General features: G+C 34.8%; 1 protein-coding gene across 3 annotated transcripts in view; it reads left to right on the top strand.

Moving 5' to 3' along the window:
* The window catches only part of RAPGEF6 (Rap guanine nucleotide exchange factor 6), a 236,880-nt gene that overhangs the window by 87,736 nt on the left and 131,395 nt on the right, over nt 1–17,749 (top strand). For all 3 annotated transcript variants that reach the window (XM_043465975.1, XM_043465974.1, XM_043465976.1), the window contains exon 6: nt 3,217–3,360. In XM_043465975.1, coding sequence (XP_043321910.1) covers nt 3,217–3,360 — 144 coding nt within the window. The remainder of the gene's footprint in view (nt 1–3,216; nt 3,361–17,749) is intronic.

The following is a 17,749-nucleotide window of genomic DNA, read 5'->3' as shown; positions in this document are numbered from 1 at the left end:
TGATAAAACATTAGCAGGAGAAGTAATTGTGCGAAAAAGCTGAAATTGTTATTTGTTATTTATTGAATGTGAGGTTAATTATAAGTCTACTTTAGAACATGTCAGTATGCCTCTGTAAAAGTGATTTTTTAAAATTACGGTGTAATTTGTAATTTTTAGTAGATAGGCAAGGTAGTCTTTTTCTTCCAGTTTTATGGGATAATAATAAATATTTATTATCCTTCCAGTTTTATTTATTGTATGTATATAAATTTATACAATTTACATACAGCACGGTATAAATTTAAGGCATAATTATTTGACTTACCTCATGAAGTGATAAAGCACAATAAATTTAGTGACCAACCATTATCTCGTGTAGATAGAAAGTTAAAGAAATAGAAAAAAATGTTTTTCTTGTGATGAGAATGCTTAGGATTTATTCTTGACAGCTTTCATATATAACATGTGTGTCACTCAGTTGTGTACGATAGTGTTTATTTATCATGTTGACATTACATCCCTAGTACTTATTTGTCTTATAACTGGAGGTTCCTCCTTTTTTTTCTTTTTTTAAATCTATTTATTTTAATTAGAGAATAATTAAAATATTGTGATGGTTTTTGTCATACATCAGTATGAATCAGCCATAGTTATACATGTGTCCCTTCCACCTCCCCCCAACCTGTCCCTCTAGGTTGTCACAGAGCACTGGCTTTGGGTGCCCTGCATCATACATCAAACTCACACTGGTTGTCTGTTTTACATATGGTAACATATGTTTCAGTGCTATTCTCTCAGATCATCCCACCTTCTTCTTCTCCCACCGAGTCCAAAGATCTGTTCTCTATATCTGTGTTTCCTTTGCTGCTCTGCATGTAGGATCATTGGTACCATCTTTCTCGATTCCATATATATGCCTTAATTTACAGTATTTGTCTTTCTCTTTCTGACTTGCTTCACTTTGTTTAATAGTCTCTAGATTTATCTGCCTCATTAAATCTGACTCAAATGTGTTCCTTTTTATAGCTTTTGAGTAATATTCCTTTTGCATTCTCATCCTTTTGAGTAATATTCCATTTTGTGTATGTATGACAACTTCCTTACCCATTCATCTGCTAGTAGACATCTAGGTTGCTTTCATATCCTCGCTATTGTAAATAGTGCTGCAGTGAACATTGGGATACATGTGGTATGTCTTTTCCCATTCTGGTTTCCTCAGGGTATGTGCCCAGTAGTGGGATTGCTGAGTCGTGTGGTAGTTTTATTCCTAGTTTTTTTAAGGAAACTTCATACTGTTCTGCATAGTGGTTTTATCAGTTTGCATTCCCACCAGCAGTGTAAGAGAGTTCCCTTTTCTCTACAGCCTCTCCAGCATTTATTGTTTGTAGACTTTTTGATAATGGCCATTCTGACCAGTGTGAGATGATTCCTCACTGTGGTTTTGATTTGCATTTCTCTGATAATAAGCGATGTTGAGCATCTTTTCATTTGTTTATTGGCCATCTGTATGTCTTCTTTGGATAAGTGTCTGTTTAGGTCTTCTGCCCACTTTTTTGATTGGCTTGTTTGTTTTTCTGTTACTCAGCTGCATAAACTGCTTGCATATTTTGGAGATTAATTATTTGCAGATGTTCCCATTGTTGTTATTTTCTCCCATTCTGAGTGCCATCTTTTCACCTTACTTATAGTTTCCTTTGTTGTGCAAAATCTGTTAAGCTTAATTAGGTCCCATTTATTTGTTTTTATTTCCATTACTGTGGGTTATGGGTCATAGAGGATCTTGCTGTGATTTATGTCAGAGAATGTTCTGCCTATGTTTTCTTCTAAGAGTTTTATAGCTTCTAGTCTTACATTTAGGTCTTTAACCCATTTAGAGTTTATTTTTGTGTATGGTGTTAGAAAGTGTTCTAATTTCATTCTTTTATACATAGTTCATCAGTTTTTGGAAAACCACACCACTTGTTGAAGAAACTCTTTTCTCCATGGTATATTTTTGCCTCTTTTGTCAAAGTTAAAGTGTCCATAGGTGTAAGGATTTATCTCCATGCTTTCTGTTTTGTTCCATTTGCTCTATTTTTCTATTTTTGTGCCAGTACCATACTGTTTTGTTGACTGTAGCTTTGTAGTATAGTCTGAATTTAGGAAGGTGGATTCCTCCAGTTCTGTTCTTCTCCCCTCAGCCCTCGTCTCTAGGAACGACAAATCTGATCTGTTTTACTGTGAGTTTGTTTGTTTTTGAAGTATAATCAACCTAAAACACTTAAGTTGAACTAACCTAAGTGTTAGGTTAGTTCTCTTACCCAAAGTAGTGATTTGGTATTTCTGTACATTTTAAAATAATCACCACAGTAAGTCCTATTACCACCTGTCACCATACAGTGTTATTACATATTTATTGACTATATTCTTCACCCTGTGCGTTTCACATCCACGAGTCATTAGTTTACAGCTGGGTGTTTGTAGTTGTTAATATCCCTCACCTATTTCTCTCCTTCCCCTCCTCCCCTCCCTTGGCAATGTAGTCTTGTATCAGTGGCATAAGTTTTGAAAACAGGCTTGCGTTCTAGATCACCTTTAATAAGTATCACTGTTATGAGACTGGGAAGTCATTGGTCTTTTTGGATTTTCCCTTGTTCACCTTAAATTGGAAATAGTAATACCTGATTACAGGGCTGTTGTGTAAACTGTTTAGTATAATGTATATGCATGCTGGCCTAAAGCCCTCAGTAAATGTTAATTTCCCTTCCTCCTTAGAAGATGCCAACCTTATTTACTCTTGACTGTTTTCACACATTAAGATGGACATCAAAGAATAACACATAAAGCATTTTTGTTTCATTGGTTAGCAGTTCACTGAAGGCATAACCATAGTTGTTTGCTAAATATGTGTATAACGAGGCAGTTTGTAATTAGACTAGCTCAGATGTTGAGATTATTGAATGTGTAGGTGCAGTTAACAGCCTTCATTTCTGGTAAGTGACTTACTTAGGAGGATGTATGCTCATGTAAGCAAGAAAGACTATTTCCTGGGAGGAAGCTGTGGTCTCCAGATCTTTATAATGTCACCTTTAATCTTTTTGTACTCATGAGCATTGTCCTATACAGACTATTTTCTTGAGGCAGTTTCTTGCTTGAAGTAAATGAAGCCTCCTTATGAGCCTGTTAAAACTACACAGACTGTCAGCAATATGGAAAAATTGGATGTTTAATCAGGAATGTGAACATGTGTTTCAGGTAGAGAATTCCAAAGATAATGAAGATAATATTCTACAAAGAGAAATTCCTGCCAGACAGTCTCGAAGAAGGTTTCGGAAAATTAATTGCAAAGGAGAACGCCAGACTATTACTGATGATGTGGACATTAACAGCTATCTTTCTGTGAGTATATTTTGGAACATTTCATTGATATTCCTTAATGTTCATATATAGTATGAACACACATATTTTAGGTAATATCAGCATATATTTTTGGTAATAAACAGTTGGGGCTCTACACATAAAAGTTTGGGGGCACGTAAAGATATCTATATAATTTTTAAAAATGTTTCTGCTGTGTTGACTTTAATAGAAATACTGTTACCAATGGGGTATTTGTTTTTGTTTAAATGGTGTAAAAGAATTTTTTTTAATGTATCTTTTTAGACATGCTTGTGGATTTTCTTACCTTTTTGTTGCTTGAATAGTATGCCCTGAGTGCATGTGTGCCCAAAAACTCAGAAAATAGACTCGTTTGGGAGCTTTTTTTTCTTTTATGCCCTAAGGCATACAAAAGAAATAAAAAATACGTCAATTCTTCCCTTCAGGTGTGGGGCAGTTATGCTACTGTATGCTAGTACAGAAATGTATGCAAGTGTTAAAGGTATGTTTTCACAGGCAAATACTGAAAGATGATAAAATAAACAACTTCCATAAAACCAGAAAATCTTTTCAAGTCTTTAATATTGAAATGATAGATGCCACTTTTCAGATTGAAAAGTATTGGTTTGGCCAAAAAGTTTTATCTGGATTTCCCATATGGTCTTACAGGAAAAACTTGAACAAACTTTTTGACTAACACAATAGTTAAATTAAGAAATAAGGATAATTTAAGAAAGAATAAATCCAGGTATGTTTTATAAGTTTTCAAAGGAAACTTGATCCCTCAAAATATAAAAACAGCCTAGAGATTTAGGGTATCAAAATTCCCAAGGGTATATATTCTTTTGGTTGTCAGAAACAAATTCATTCCATCTTAGAAATAAGGAGGATTATTTAGGGAGTTGTTTGTGTTAGAATGTTAAATTTGAGCAGCTATAAGGATTTAGTTATTATTTGCCTCATTTCTTTGATTGAGCACATTCTGACAACAAACAATAACATATGAAGTAGTCCTCAAATTTTTTATTACATAAAGTTCATTTCCTGTTTTTATTATTTAATGGTTTGTTTTGTTTTGTTTTTTTGGCTATACCATTTAGTTTGCAGATCAGATATTGAACTTGGGGCCTTGGCAGTGAAAGTGTCCAGTCTTAACCACTGGACTGCCAGGGAATTCCCACTTGTTATTTAGTAACTTTCCCTGTCACTAATTAACTTTAGCTAATTCAAGTTGTAATTAAGTTTGGACTTATTACACAAATGATTCTTACCTATTTTTGAAAAATTAAAAATTGATTAGTCCCATCACTCAGTTATGGAACTACTAATGACATTTTGTATATTCTTGGATAGAACTTTTCTGGGTCTTTTGTGGTTCCATATGAATTTTAGGATTTTTCCCCTAATTCTATGAAGAATTTCCTATGTATTTTGTTAGAGATTACATTAAATCTGTAGACTGCCATTTTAACAATATTAGTTCTTCCAGTCTAAGAGCATGAGCTATCTTTCCACTGCTTTGCATCATCTTCCTTTTCCTTTATCAGTGTTTTATAGTTATCAATATACAGGTCATTCACTTCCTTGGTTAAATTTATTCTTAGGTATTTTGCTTTTCTAGCATAATTTTAAACAGGAATTTTTTTCCTTTTTCTTTGATATTTCATTGCTAGTGTAAAGAAATAAAACTGATATCTGTATTTTAATCTTGTATACTACTACCTTGCCAGATATATTTATTAGCTCTAAAAGGGTTTGTGCGTGAATAATTTAGGGCTCTTTATAGAAAGTATCATGTCATCTGAAAATAGTAACAGTTTTACCTCTTCCCTTCCAGTTTGGATACCTTTTATTTTTTTTCTTGTCTTATTTCTATGACAGGGACTTCCAATAGTGTGTTGTCCAGAAGTGGTGAGTGGGCATCCTCATATTATTCCTTAATTTAGTGGGAAGATTTTCAGCTTTTCACTGTTGAGTGTGATGGATTTGTCATAAATGACTCTTTTTATGTTGAACTGTGTTCTCTCTCTACCCTCTTTGGTGAGAGCTTTTTCATGAAGAGACATTGAATTTTGTCAAATGCTTTTTTTTTTCCGTCATGTGGTTTTTTTCCTCTCCTTTTGTTTAGTGTGGTATATCACAGTGATTGATTCGTGTATGTTGAACTATCCTTGAAACCCTAAAATGAATCCAGCTTCATCGTTCTATATGATCCTTTTTACCTAAAATGAATCCAGCTTCATCGTTCTATATGATCCTTTTTATATATTTTTGGATTTGATTTGCTAATATTTTTTGAGGGTTTTAACATCTGTATTCATCAAAGATATTGGCCTGTAATTTTCTTTTCTTGTAGTGTATTTGGCTGATTTTGATAGCAGTGTGATTGTAGCTTACTACAGTGAATTTGGCAGTGTTCCTCCTTCTATTTTGGAATAGTTAGATAAGGATGGGTATAAGTTTTAGTAGCAGATATCTTTATCAGTATTGATACAGTAGATAATTGGTCTAATGACTACCATAGGATCTTTATTTCTTTTGTGGGTATTATCAGCAGTTCAGAGAGATCAGGAGATATCATTTTTTTTAAAAAAATATTTAATTTATTTATTTGACTACACCAGGTCTTAGTTGTGGCACATGCATGTTCAGTTTTACTTGTGGCATGGGGGATCTAGTTACCCAACCAAGGATTGAACTTGGGCCCCTTGCATTGGGAGCATGGAGGTTTCAGCCACTGGACCACCATGTGAGTCCCAGAATCATTATTTAAGATAGTGGTGGAAATTGACAGTTTCTTTTTCCCTTTTTTTTTTTAGTTTTTAATTTTTTTTCCATTTATTTTTATTAGTTGTAGGCTAATTACTTTACAATATTGTAGTGGTTTTTGCCATACATTGACATGAATCAGCCATGGATTTACATGTATTCCCCATCCCGATCCCCCCTCCCACCTCCCTCTCCACCCGATGCCTCTGGGTCTTCCCAGTGCACCAGGCCCGAGCACTGGTCTCATGCATCCAACCTGGGCTGGTGATCTGTTTCACCCTAGATAATAAACATGTTTCGATGCTGTTCTCTCAAAACATCCCACCCTCGCCTTCTCCCACAGAGTCCAAAAGTCTGTCCAAAAGTCCCTAGCTCTTTTGTCTCTCTTTTTATCTTTTATCTTTTGTCCTACCTCTTTTCAAAGACGATGTGCTGCTTTTCTGGGTGCCTGATGTCTTCTGCTAGTGGTCAGAAGTTGTTTTGTGAAGTTTGCTCAGCGTTCAAATGTTGTTTCGATGAATTTATAGGGGAGAAAGTGGTCTCCCCGTCCTATTCCTCAGCCATCTTAGCTCCTCCTTCTGACAGTTTCTTTTTTCATTTGCCAACTATCAACTTTTTCTTGCTAGAGTGCTGAAGGTCAAAAATTCTTAAAGATGTATGGAATGTTTTGTTACGGTAGTTTTCTTAAGTATCATTAATCCAAACCTGTACGTCAGATTTTATGAGCATTAAAAATTTTACATGTGTTTGAAAGATACTAAGTGAGTGCCTAGAATGATTGAAAAAAATGATTTGTTCTTATGAAATATTTTCAGTCTTTTCATGTACATTGCTTTGTATAAAGATGAGAAGCACACTCTTAACTTGAAAAGTTTTTTTTTTTTTTTTTAATGTTAAAAGAGCACTTCTATAACGGTAATAACATTATTGAAACTCCTTTGGGTATTGCTCTTAGAGCTCACAACACATTTAAATATCTTCAAATATTCCCAGTGATTTCAAAACTTTAATCTTTGGGGAGGATGTACTTGATATTTGGAAATAGCATAGAGGTGATTGGGAGTAATATTCAGTGAATAGGATGGGTAATTAAGACAAGTAAAAATAGTCTGTTATTTAGATGAGCCATCTGTCTGAATTCTTCTTTCATTTACTATGCAATTGGGACATTTTATCTGAACTGTTTATGCTTTGGTTGCTTTACCTCTAAAAATGAGGATGACAGTATTGAGTTTGCCTGTCTTTCGTGATGGTGCTGATAGAACATATGTGCACACTCAAGGTTTAATCAGTTAATGATATCTCTAGGTTCTTTCTCTCAGATGTTTGTGCCCTTATCTCAGTTTCCCCATGTCATTGCCTTAGTGTTCACTATCATTCTTTTTAGAAATGTTTTAGTAGCATCTCCCACCCCCCGCCCCACCGACCTTTATTGTAAAAGCAATGATTTTTCATTTTAAGAACTTAGGAGAATTTTTTAATTGAAAAGTATTATATAATTTCTACATTTAAAAATATCCCTTAATCATTTTGTTGATTTCGAGTTCTGTTTTTCTCTTCTCTCTGGTGTGTACTCCTAGCTGTATTCTTTATGTTCTCCTCTATCCCGTGCTACCAAGTAATTCATTCATTTCACTTTTATCAGTAAAAAGAATTGTTTAACAATGTTACTTCTTTTAAACTCTTAAGCCTTTTTATGGCCTACTACCATCTATTAGAAAGTCTAATGATCTAGAATATTTATCTGACATGTAGTCTAAACCAGTTCTGTCTAATAGAACTTTCTGCAGTGATGCAAATATTTTATATCTGTGGTTTCCAAACTGATAGTAACCAGCCACATGTGGCTTTTGAGCATTTAAAATGTGGCTGGTATGACTGAGGATTTTAATTTAAAAGTAAAATTTTTCATTTAAATAATTTATATCATCTCATGGGAGGAATCCATGATTTTTTCTTGGTAGGGTTAGGTATACATGTCTACATTGCTGTAGTATCCCATGTATATACCTGTTACTGTTTATTATACTACATTGTATTTTTTTTTATTCAAATGTCTGTTTCTCCCATCAGAGTGTACATGCTTTGAAAATATGAATCATGAATCATCATGCTTATATCCCTCAGAGCATGTTGCCTGTTAAAGAAAATAGAGTGCCTGTTTATATAAGCTTGTTGAGGTTTCTTGTGTAACTTGGGGCAAGTTGTGTATCCTTCTTAGTGATTTTATATGTATAAGAGACTGCTCAGTGTCTCGTGCATTGAAAAACATGCAGTAATGTCAACAATTCCTGTTTCTATTATTTAAAATACTCAAAAAATATCTTTGTTCCTGTTACTAACTAATTTTATTATTTATTGATTCCTGGCTATAAAAATGTTTACCAAAATATGCATAAATGTAAAGCTAACTGAAAAATGTAAGATAAAGTATCAAAGGGAGAAAAAGGTAGGAAATACAAAATCAGGCAGGTAGCAATCAGCCATCTGTGCCTTTCACAGTTTTCTTGTAACCTGTACTCTGTATGGTTCACTTTAAATAATTTCTTTTTTCAACCCTACAAGATAGAGTGCTTATATAAATGTATATGAAAGTCACTGAATTAATTGCCTTACTATATATAGTAATAAATGACTAGAAGCCAATTAAATGATGACAAAGGATGTCTGCTGGAAACTGATGACTGGTTTTGAAATTATTGACTTGAACACCTTTTTTCTTTTAGTAATTAACAAGATCAGTAGTTTAGCTCAGGTGTCTTAAAATGTAGTTTGCAAAATGGGACATGGGAAGAAAATAGTAGAGTTTATGTGTACTGTAATCCTTTTACTTTTTGTGGATTTTTTTCTGTTTATTTACAGTGAACACAAAGCATTTTTGCTGTACTACATGTATTAATTAACACATGTATAAATGTACATGTATTAATTTATAAATATATTTATTAACCATGTTTTTACATGTATTAATTTATAGATTATATATTTTTAAATATGTGTATTAATATGTGTTAATAAATAAATTATATGTTGGTAATACATGTATTTATAAATAAGTTATGTATCTTAGAAATATAGCTCAGAAATATTTAATTTTTAAAGTACTGAGATTAATTGATACATAAATCCCTTTCTCATCTGGCCCCAGCCTACCTTTTCAGCCTTCTGGCCCCATTATTTTGTAGATTGTTCCTTCTTTTGGTTCTTCTCTCACCCTGGAAGTTTCTTACAGTCTTCTTTAGTTAATGTAATTCTGTCCTTTGATGATTCAGTTTGAACCTTAGCTTGCTATTTGCTTCTTTTATCCCGAATGGTCTTCTACCATGTCCTCCTGACAAAGTCCTGCTCAGCTCCTACAGCTATAGTCATCCATGAACTCTTTAGAGAAGCCTTCCCTAACACTTCCATGTTCCTAGATTGTGCTTCTTCTGATTGAAGTAGAACCCATAAGATGATATACATACTTACATGCATTTGCTCATAATTATGTTCTCTTCAGAGTAGTGAAAGTCGCTCAGTCATGTCCTAATTTTTGCGACCCCGTGGGCTATAGTCTGCCAGCTTCCTCTATTCATGGAGTTCTCCAGGTAAAAATATTGGAGTGGGTAGTCGTTCCCTCCTCCAGCAGATCTTCCCAACCCAGGGATCGAACCCAGGTCGCCTCCATTGCAGGCAGATTCTTTACCATCTGAGCCACCACAACTTAACTTAAGAATTTCTTAAATGTATGTGTTTTGTATAGAAAGTTGACTACTATGTTTTAAATAACCTACAACGGTGAACATTTTTTCATAGGTAATGAGTTGAATTTTTAATTGTTGTTCAGTCACTAAGTCATGTCCAACTCTTTGAGACCCCATGGTCTGCAGCACACCAGGCTTCCCTTTCCTTCATTGTGTCTTGGAATTTTCTCAGATTCATGTGCGTTGAGGCAGTGATGCTGTCTAACTAGCGCATCCTCTGCTGTTTTGCTCACCCTTCTTTACATGTTCTCTTCTGCCCAGTTCATTGTTTTAGCGTAGTATGGCAGGTGGTAAGCATGGTGTGATACTCTAGAATCTACTGTTTCATTTTAGGCTCACAGATTACTAATGCAGTAAGCATTTCTTTCTCATTTGCTGCTTGTGTAATTGTGCCTTATATTCCTTGCTGTCCTGCAGTGCTCCATATTTTGTTTGGGTTTATAGTGTACACAGAGAGATTTAAGACATTTGTCAGTGCTCCTGAATAAGAGTTCGAGTGTGATTGCTGAGGTCATCTCATGGAATGAATCTTAGTCCGTTTAGGCTGCCATGACACGGTAGCAGACTGAGTGATTTAAAAAACGACAAAACTTTATTTCTCGCAGTTATGAAGGCTAAGAAGACCAAGATCATGGTACTAGCAGTCATCATGTTCAGGTTCTGGTAAAGGCCCTCTTCTGGACAGTAGACTGCTTAACCTCTTGCTTTCTGCTCACATGGTGGAAAGAGCTAGGGAGCTTTGTGGAGCCTCCTTTTTAAGGGCACTAACCCTGGTCATGAGGTTATAACCTCCTTCCTTATAACCTGATCACCTTCTATAGACCCCACCTCCTTATACCATCATCTTGAGAATTAGAATTTCAATATGTGAATTATGCAGGAACACAGACCTTCATAGGGGCATCTCAATATTTGTCTCAGGACCACCCATTTGGACTTTCATTTCCTTGAAATGGGCAGGTTTATAAGAGCCAGATCCCTCAGTTTAATATGATATAATAAACATTAAACTAGGAATCAGATGATATGAGTTCCTTTTCTCTTTCAAGTGCTAATTTTCAGTGTTTTTAGGACCCTCAGTCTCTGCATCATGTATAGGAATTGAACTAGCTACCAAGTCCCTTTTAACTGTGGACTGCCAACCCCTTTTTGTGTCCACATGGTAGAACAGAGCTAGGAAGCTCCCTGAGGCATTTTTTATACAGGCACTAATCCCAGCTCCGGCTTCCACAGTGGCTCAGTGGTAAAGAATCTGCCTGCAGTACAGGAGCTGCAGGAGACACAGGTTCGACCCCTGGGTCTGGAAGATCCCCTGAAGTAGGGCCTGGCAACCCACTCCAGTATTCTTGCCTGGAGAATCCTATGGACAGAGGAGCCTGGTGGGTTACAGTCCAAGGAGTCACAAAGAGTTGGACATGACTGAAGTGACTTAGCACATATATGCAATCCTAGTTTCAGATCTCTCATGGCCTAATCACCTCCCAAAGGCCCCACCTCCTAATGCCATGATTTTGGAGATTAGATTTTTAACATCGCAATTTGCAGGGGGAGGTAGGGCGTTCGAGGAGAAGAGTGGGAGTGAGATGCAGGCCTTTAGACCATAGCAGAGCACCAGTGAACAACTAGTTTAATCATTTATTCAAGTCAAAATGGAGGAAATATATGTACTCTTGTTGCATATATTATCATAATTTCAAGTTTGATCTGCTAAAGTCATAGTCACTGATTGATAAACTGTCCAACAGTGTGAACTTTATTTGTACACTTGATGGATCCTGATTGTTCTTAATTATATTTTGTATTTGGTAAATATTTGTAGAATGAAAGGATAAGTGAGTAAACAATCTTCTGTCACTTCTGAAGTAAAGAAGATTGTATATCTGGAGCCTTTGCCAGTTTTACTTGTGTATAACACAGTGAGTGTTGACCAGGTTACTACTGAGAAATTTGGAGTCCAACCTCTGAGAATCTGCAGCTTTTCAGTATTGCTTTTCACCCTATTTGCAAGCCAAAGTGCTCTGGACAGAGAAGTTCTTTATGGTACTTTATACCTTAAAAACAGAACAGGAGTTTTCTCTTTTTATTCATGGGCATCTAGCATCTCCTAGGAGAATTTTTCTCAGTTGTCTTCTGTGAAACAATGTAGAATTCAATAGAAGGTTCTTGTACCTAGTTACAGGGTCATGAATTCACACATGGACAGAGAAGAAGCAAAGGGATGTTACTGTAATCAAACTAAGTAGGACAAATGCCTACCTAGATCAGATTTAAAAAATCTGTGTGTCACAGGGGGAAAGTTTCTTGTAGTAATGTCAAAAAATATAGAAGAATATTAAGAAGGAAATAAGTTTACTGTAATCCTCAAAACCAGAGATAGCTGATGTGGCTAATGATTTTCAAATGCATGTTTCTTGATTAAATCGTCAATTCTTTTTGACTAATTTAGATAATGCTGAATATTTAGTTATCCTGCCTTTCTACTTTTCAAGGAATTAAATTTTTCTCTGAACATTATTTTTAATATTAATATTACAACAGAATATTCTCATGCAGTTTCATTTTCCTCCTATTATAACTTGTATGAATATATCTGTGACTGATTTTTTTCCCCTTAGGATTGATTCACAGTGTATGAAAATTATTTTTCATATGGATATGAAAGTTATTTTTAATGCTTTACATAAATATTGCTAACTTCTAAGTAGTTTAAAAAAATTTTTTTTTATCATTCACCCTGTATGAGCTTCAGGAGCGTTGGAAGGAGGGCAGGGGCATGCCCGTCTGGTTTTCTGAGACAGTTCTCTCTTTTATTAAGGTGACACTGATTCCTTTGGATCTGCCCAGGGAACCAGAATTGGAAAGATATTTATCATACATGAAACACTTTACAGAAAGCTCTTTGGAAGATTGTTTGAAGCAACTCTGATACTAATATGTGTACACCAATGGCCTTAAGATAATGATTTTTTAGAGCAGTCCAAGGGAACTAACTACTCAGACATTGCAAATAGATTAATAATGCTGACTGTTACTGCCTTTTAATTTGATTTGTTATCTATTCAGTAACTGTACTGCTTAGCATTTAGCTTTTGTAATATCAGAAAATGCAGTATTTAAAATTAGAGAAGTGATAACAAAAATAGTCTCTAATATAATCCAGGAATTTATAGATGGACACAATATTCTCAATAGTTTAAAGTGAGATTTCTTTTTTTTCATTCATGTTTATAGACACAGGTGTCTATTTTAATTGTTGGGCAGGTCTTATTTTTTGTAGAAAACAATACATTAGATTAAAACTTTGCATTAACTTGCATACAGTATATAGCATACTTGACTGATTACTGTAAATGCATAGTGTATTTTTTGTGTGTGTGAGTGAAAAAAAATGCTTGCTGCGACTGCACTCTGTAGTGGAAAGTAGAAGCTTGGTGGTGCCTCTTTATTGTTCCTTTGGTTTCACTGATTCTAATTATAGAAGCTTACATCACCTTAGTTGATGATGAAGGCTTTCCTCTCCCTCTTTGGTTTTTTCCCTCCATCACTCCCAAAGGAGGGATCATATTTCATAGTGCATGTGTGTCCTGCTGGGGCTCTGACAGGGTTTCCAGCAGCGTGGTGCTGGTCGTGTAGTGGACGTGGATGACAGTGTGCTGCAGCACACCGTTCCCTGCAGAATAGGAGGAGAGGGCTGCTGCTGTGGCTTTCCTTTCTTCAGAAAGGCCGAGGAGTAGAGGGGATGCAGTTTCAAAGCAGGAAATCCTCAGGGGCACCAGTAATTAGAGTTAACCATGTCTGATAACTACAAAAATTCATTTCAAATGTTGAAGTTAAGCAAGGGACAGGAGCTGGGTGGGGAGTAGGAAAGCTTACTGTGATCCTTTAAAAGGGCTTGCATGTTGCCTCGGACATTATGGTAGTGTCATCTATTCATTCATTTTTCAAAAGGATTAAAGTATTTTTATTATATATATAAGCACATTTAACAGTTTATATTTTAAAGGCCAATGCTTACAACTAAAATACAGAAATGAGTGGCCTGTGTGTTTTATTTTGTAAAACTACATAATTTTTCTTTTAATCTTCATCTCCTTTTGAGTTTGACTTCTCTAAACTGTGGTTATATTTCACTGTGCAGATAGGGAATAAAGTGTATGTGTGACTGTGCCTGAGATTACTATAAACCTGGTTTTTGTTAATGTTGAGTTTTTGTTTTCATAATGTCTAGAAATGATAACTTATTCTCATTTTTAGTTTTCTGATAGCTTTTTCCATTATTACCTTTTTTCTACTTCTTGTCATTGTTGTTACTTATTGAAATAACGGGTATATTTATAGTTTAATAACTATTAGAACCTCATATTTGGCTTTCTATACAATATGATTTCAAATGTTCTGCTTTGTATTTTTGTTTGGAAATAGTTTAGGTAATATATTTTAATTAGTTTATACAGTTAGTGTAATTTATAATATGAATATAATTATTAACTATATAGCATTTACATTTTTATGAAACTATTTTAAATGGTTTGAAGCTTTGCAGATGCATACATTGATTGCTTTATTTGGTAGTAGTTTGAAAGATCTTTTTAAAGCTAAAGATTTCATCAGTGTGGCTTAGCATCATTGTGGCATTTCACGTGCAGGGAAGATGTGTTCTTAAATAGTTATCCTGTGTTGATGATTGCTAGACAATGTGTACATCAGGACATTCTCCCTTGCTTCAGTTATTTCATTTGAATTGGTGAGGTAATGGAATGAGCTCCATGATAAAAATTTTTAAGTAATGAAAGTGAAAAGTCCTTTATTCACCTAATCATATATTTTAGTTATTTGATAAATTACTGACTTTTTAAAAGATGCTTATGTTTTTGACCAGTAGTTAAGAGAGTAAGTCATTATTTCTGAAGAAACTGTGATAAAGTGTATCATCAGAGGGACGGTGGGTTCACATGCTAAATATATAATTTGACCTGTTTGTTTCTTTCATGGTATTCTTGCACAGGGAGATTTTTTCATGCTAGGCTCACCATACAGTTCCCTAGAATGGCAGATACTATGAGACGATTGGTAGAACAAGGAAAAGGATGATGTCATCTTCACTTTCAGGCCAAACTAAAGGAAAAGAGAGTTGTTCCTTTATTGAGCCAGTGTTTACTACAGTAATTCTAACATATGGCATTAAGTGGATTGCATTTCACACACAGGGCAGAGTGTTTTTTAAAGCAGCTAAGAGATGGCTGTCTGTCTCTCGCTCAGCTTGAGCTCCTTCTTTGTGCACTATCATCATGATTTATAAAAAGGGGAAAAGGTGCCCTTTACGATTTTGCTTTTTGATTTGGTTGTAATTTATCCTGTTGGTTCTATACATGAGTATGATTATTAGCTCACATTGAAACTAAAATGTTGTTCGGCGGTATTAATGTTTATGTACAAAATGTCTTTTAGAAATTTATCTTCAGAAAATGTTTGGCTTCACTTACAAGGTACCTACTATCATTATTCTTTTTTTAAAAAATTACTGTTAAAATTAGATTTTAGTTAATTTATTCTTGAATACTTAACTTTTTGTTGAAATTCCAACCCATTGTAGTTTATTTAAATTAATTGAGTTGAAAAAATATATTGGTGCTGGAAAATCAACCTGTAAATGTTTTCTGTGTTTCAGGTTTCAAAAGCTAGAGTCATGTTTATTTGCTAGACTTAGTTGTATGTTTATATGTAAATTTTGTGTGTTCTTTTGAAATCTTTTCAGAAAACAAGTAATTCTTAAGTTTTATGGAAACCCAGATTCATTTATAATCACTTGTTGTGAAAATATGATTTTGTTCAGAATAACAGTTTTACTAAAGTCAGTTCTATTCTTAATAAGTAGCAGCATAATTCAGATTGAAAGCAAAGTGTTGTTCAGAAAGTGACTTATACTTTGCCAGGGGTTATTGGAAATCTTTTGTTACTTTGCTTGTTTCTTTTTGGCTAATAACAAGGTATTTATCCCTTTGACAGTAGAGTCCTTAGTAATAACACCTGTCTCTCAGGTAATAATTTCTCTTACATTGCACATACTCTTCCCCTTAAAATGGTGTTAGGTCAATAAAGCAAGGTAGTTCTGTTACTTCCAGTTATTTATTGATGTTGTTCTTATAATTTTACTGCCTGGAGGGGTGGTACCTTTTTTTTTTAACCGCTGGAAACTATGTTTTACTTTGGCTGTTGGGAAGCACCATTACAGCTTAGTGAAAAGTCTTTGTGGTAGTACCTGCATTTAGATGCCTTGTGACAGAATCTTGAAGAAGAGGGTGGGTACTAGAGGAATTGTGTTTTCACATTGGAGAGGGTGTGACAAGAATTCACTTTTTCCTGTAATTTTTATAGAAAAATGATGCTTCCTTTTAGTCCAAGCTCAATTTGGAAGCAGGTTGAATCATTTTCTTTTCTGATTGTTTTTGAATTTTACTTGCTTCTTGTCTCTTTCTAGGAATCTAGCATTGCGCTGTAGGAAAGTACCATATTGCATAGATGATTTTTCCTCAGAGGGAGTTGGTAAATGCTATATGTCAGCTATTTTGCTTGTGATTTTTTTTTTCCAGTTTCCCTTTGCACAATGAAATTCTGTTGTCTCCATTTAAATTTATTATTTACATATAAATCTTCATGCCAGTTTTGATGTTTTTCATGTTAATTTAGAATAATCTTGAAGGTTACACTTTTCAGAACAGTTACTTGATAAATAGGAAGTTTGACAAGCAGAATACATATGTGACATCTAAGAACTAGGCTGCCTTCTGTATTTGCAGTGGAAGAGTATCTTGCCAGAGCTGATTGTTTTCTCTTGGGAAGATAAGCCTATGTTAAATTTGAATAGTAATATTAGGAAATATGGCTTCCCAAATAAAGCTGTGCATCAGTGAACAGAATTAAAAATAAAAATGAAATTTAAAACTGAAACAGAGATGCTTGAGCCAGTTTTTTTCTTAAAGAATTTAGCTTGTTGACAAGTCTCATAGAAGGGTGTGTGTGTGTGTTTTCAATAAACTGCTCTTTGGGCTACATCTGCAGATACAGTAGCCAATTGATCTAATGCAGTTTCTGAAGGCTTTCTATACAGGTGATGTCATCCTTTTAGCTCTATTCTCCTCCCACTCTCTTTCCTTCTTATTAGATATTTCATCTTACTGCAGAGCATAGAATCAATAGGAGCTTCTCCTTAGGGAGCTGCTGTGAAACAGGCAAGGACAGTAGGAATTAAGACACTAACTTATAGTCTTGCTTTAGCAGACGATGTAGTGTTTTTGTATCCTATCATATATAAAATTTTGACCAGAACGTCAGACGTAGCTGCACAGTACTGTCTTACTGATGCATTAGAACAAGGAGCAATGCTGCAGAGCTGTAAATAGTGCTTGTGCAAAGAGAAATTTTTAATTTTGAAGATTCTCAGGCATTCCTCGGGACAAACCTGTTAGAACATATATCTTCTAACTACCGCTTGCTCAGTGGTTGATTTTTTTTTTTAACCTCTGATGGTTAACAATATAAAGAAGAAACTTTCATCTTAAGGATACAGTGTTCTGATTTGCTTCTGAGGCAGAAGAATTACTGCAGTGCTTGCTCTACAGAATGAAATAAGTTGAAGAAAAGACAAAGCTGTCTTTGGAAAGATTTCTCAGAATCTAGCAACACAGCTTGGTGCATGTTGCCTTATTTGCTTTGATTGATACAGTATTAACTGTTGTGTTACCACTGTGCGTGGCTCTGCCAGGTGCCTGAGGAAGCATGTGTATGGCTCTATGTTCTGAGCCAGAAATACAAGCATCTTGATATATCCTGACTTGCTTGTTAAAAGTGAACATTTTGATGAAAACTGCTCCAGTAATTTAGAAGCTCAGTCCTAAGCT

This window comes from Cervus canadensis, chromosome 4, assembly GCF_019320065.1.
Source record: "Cervus canadensis isolate Bull #8, Minnesota chromosome 4, ASM1932006v1, whole genome shotgun sequence".
NCBI lineage: Eukaryota > Metazoa > Chordata > Mammalia > Artiodactyla > Cervidae > Cervus > Cervus canadensis.
The sequence above is the reverse complement of the archived record's forward strand: the minus strand, read 5'-3'. Positions and strand labels throughout refer to the sequence as shown.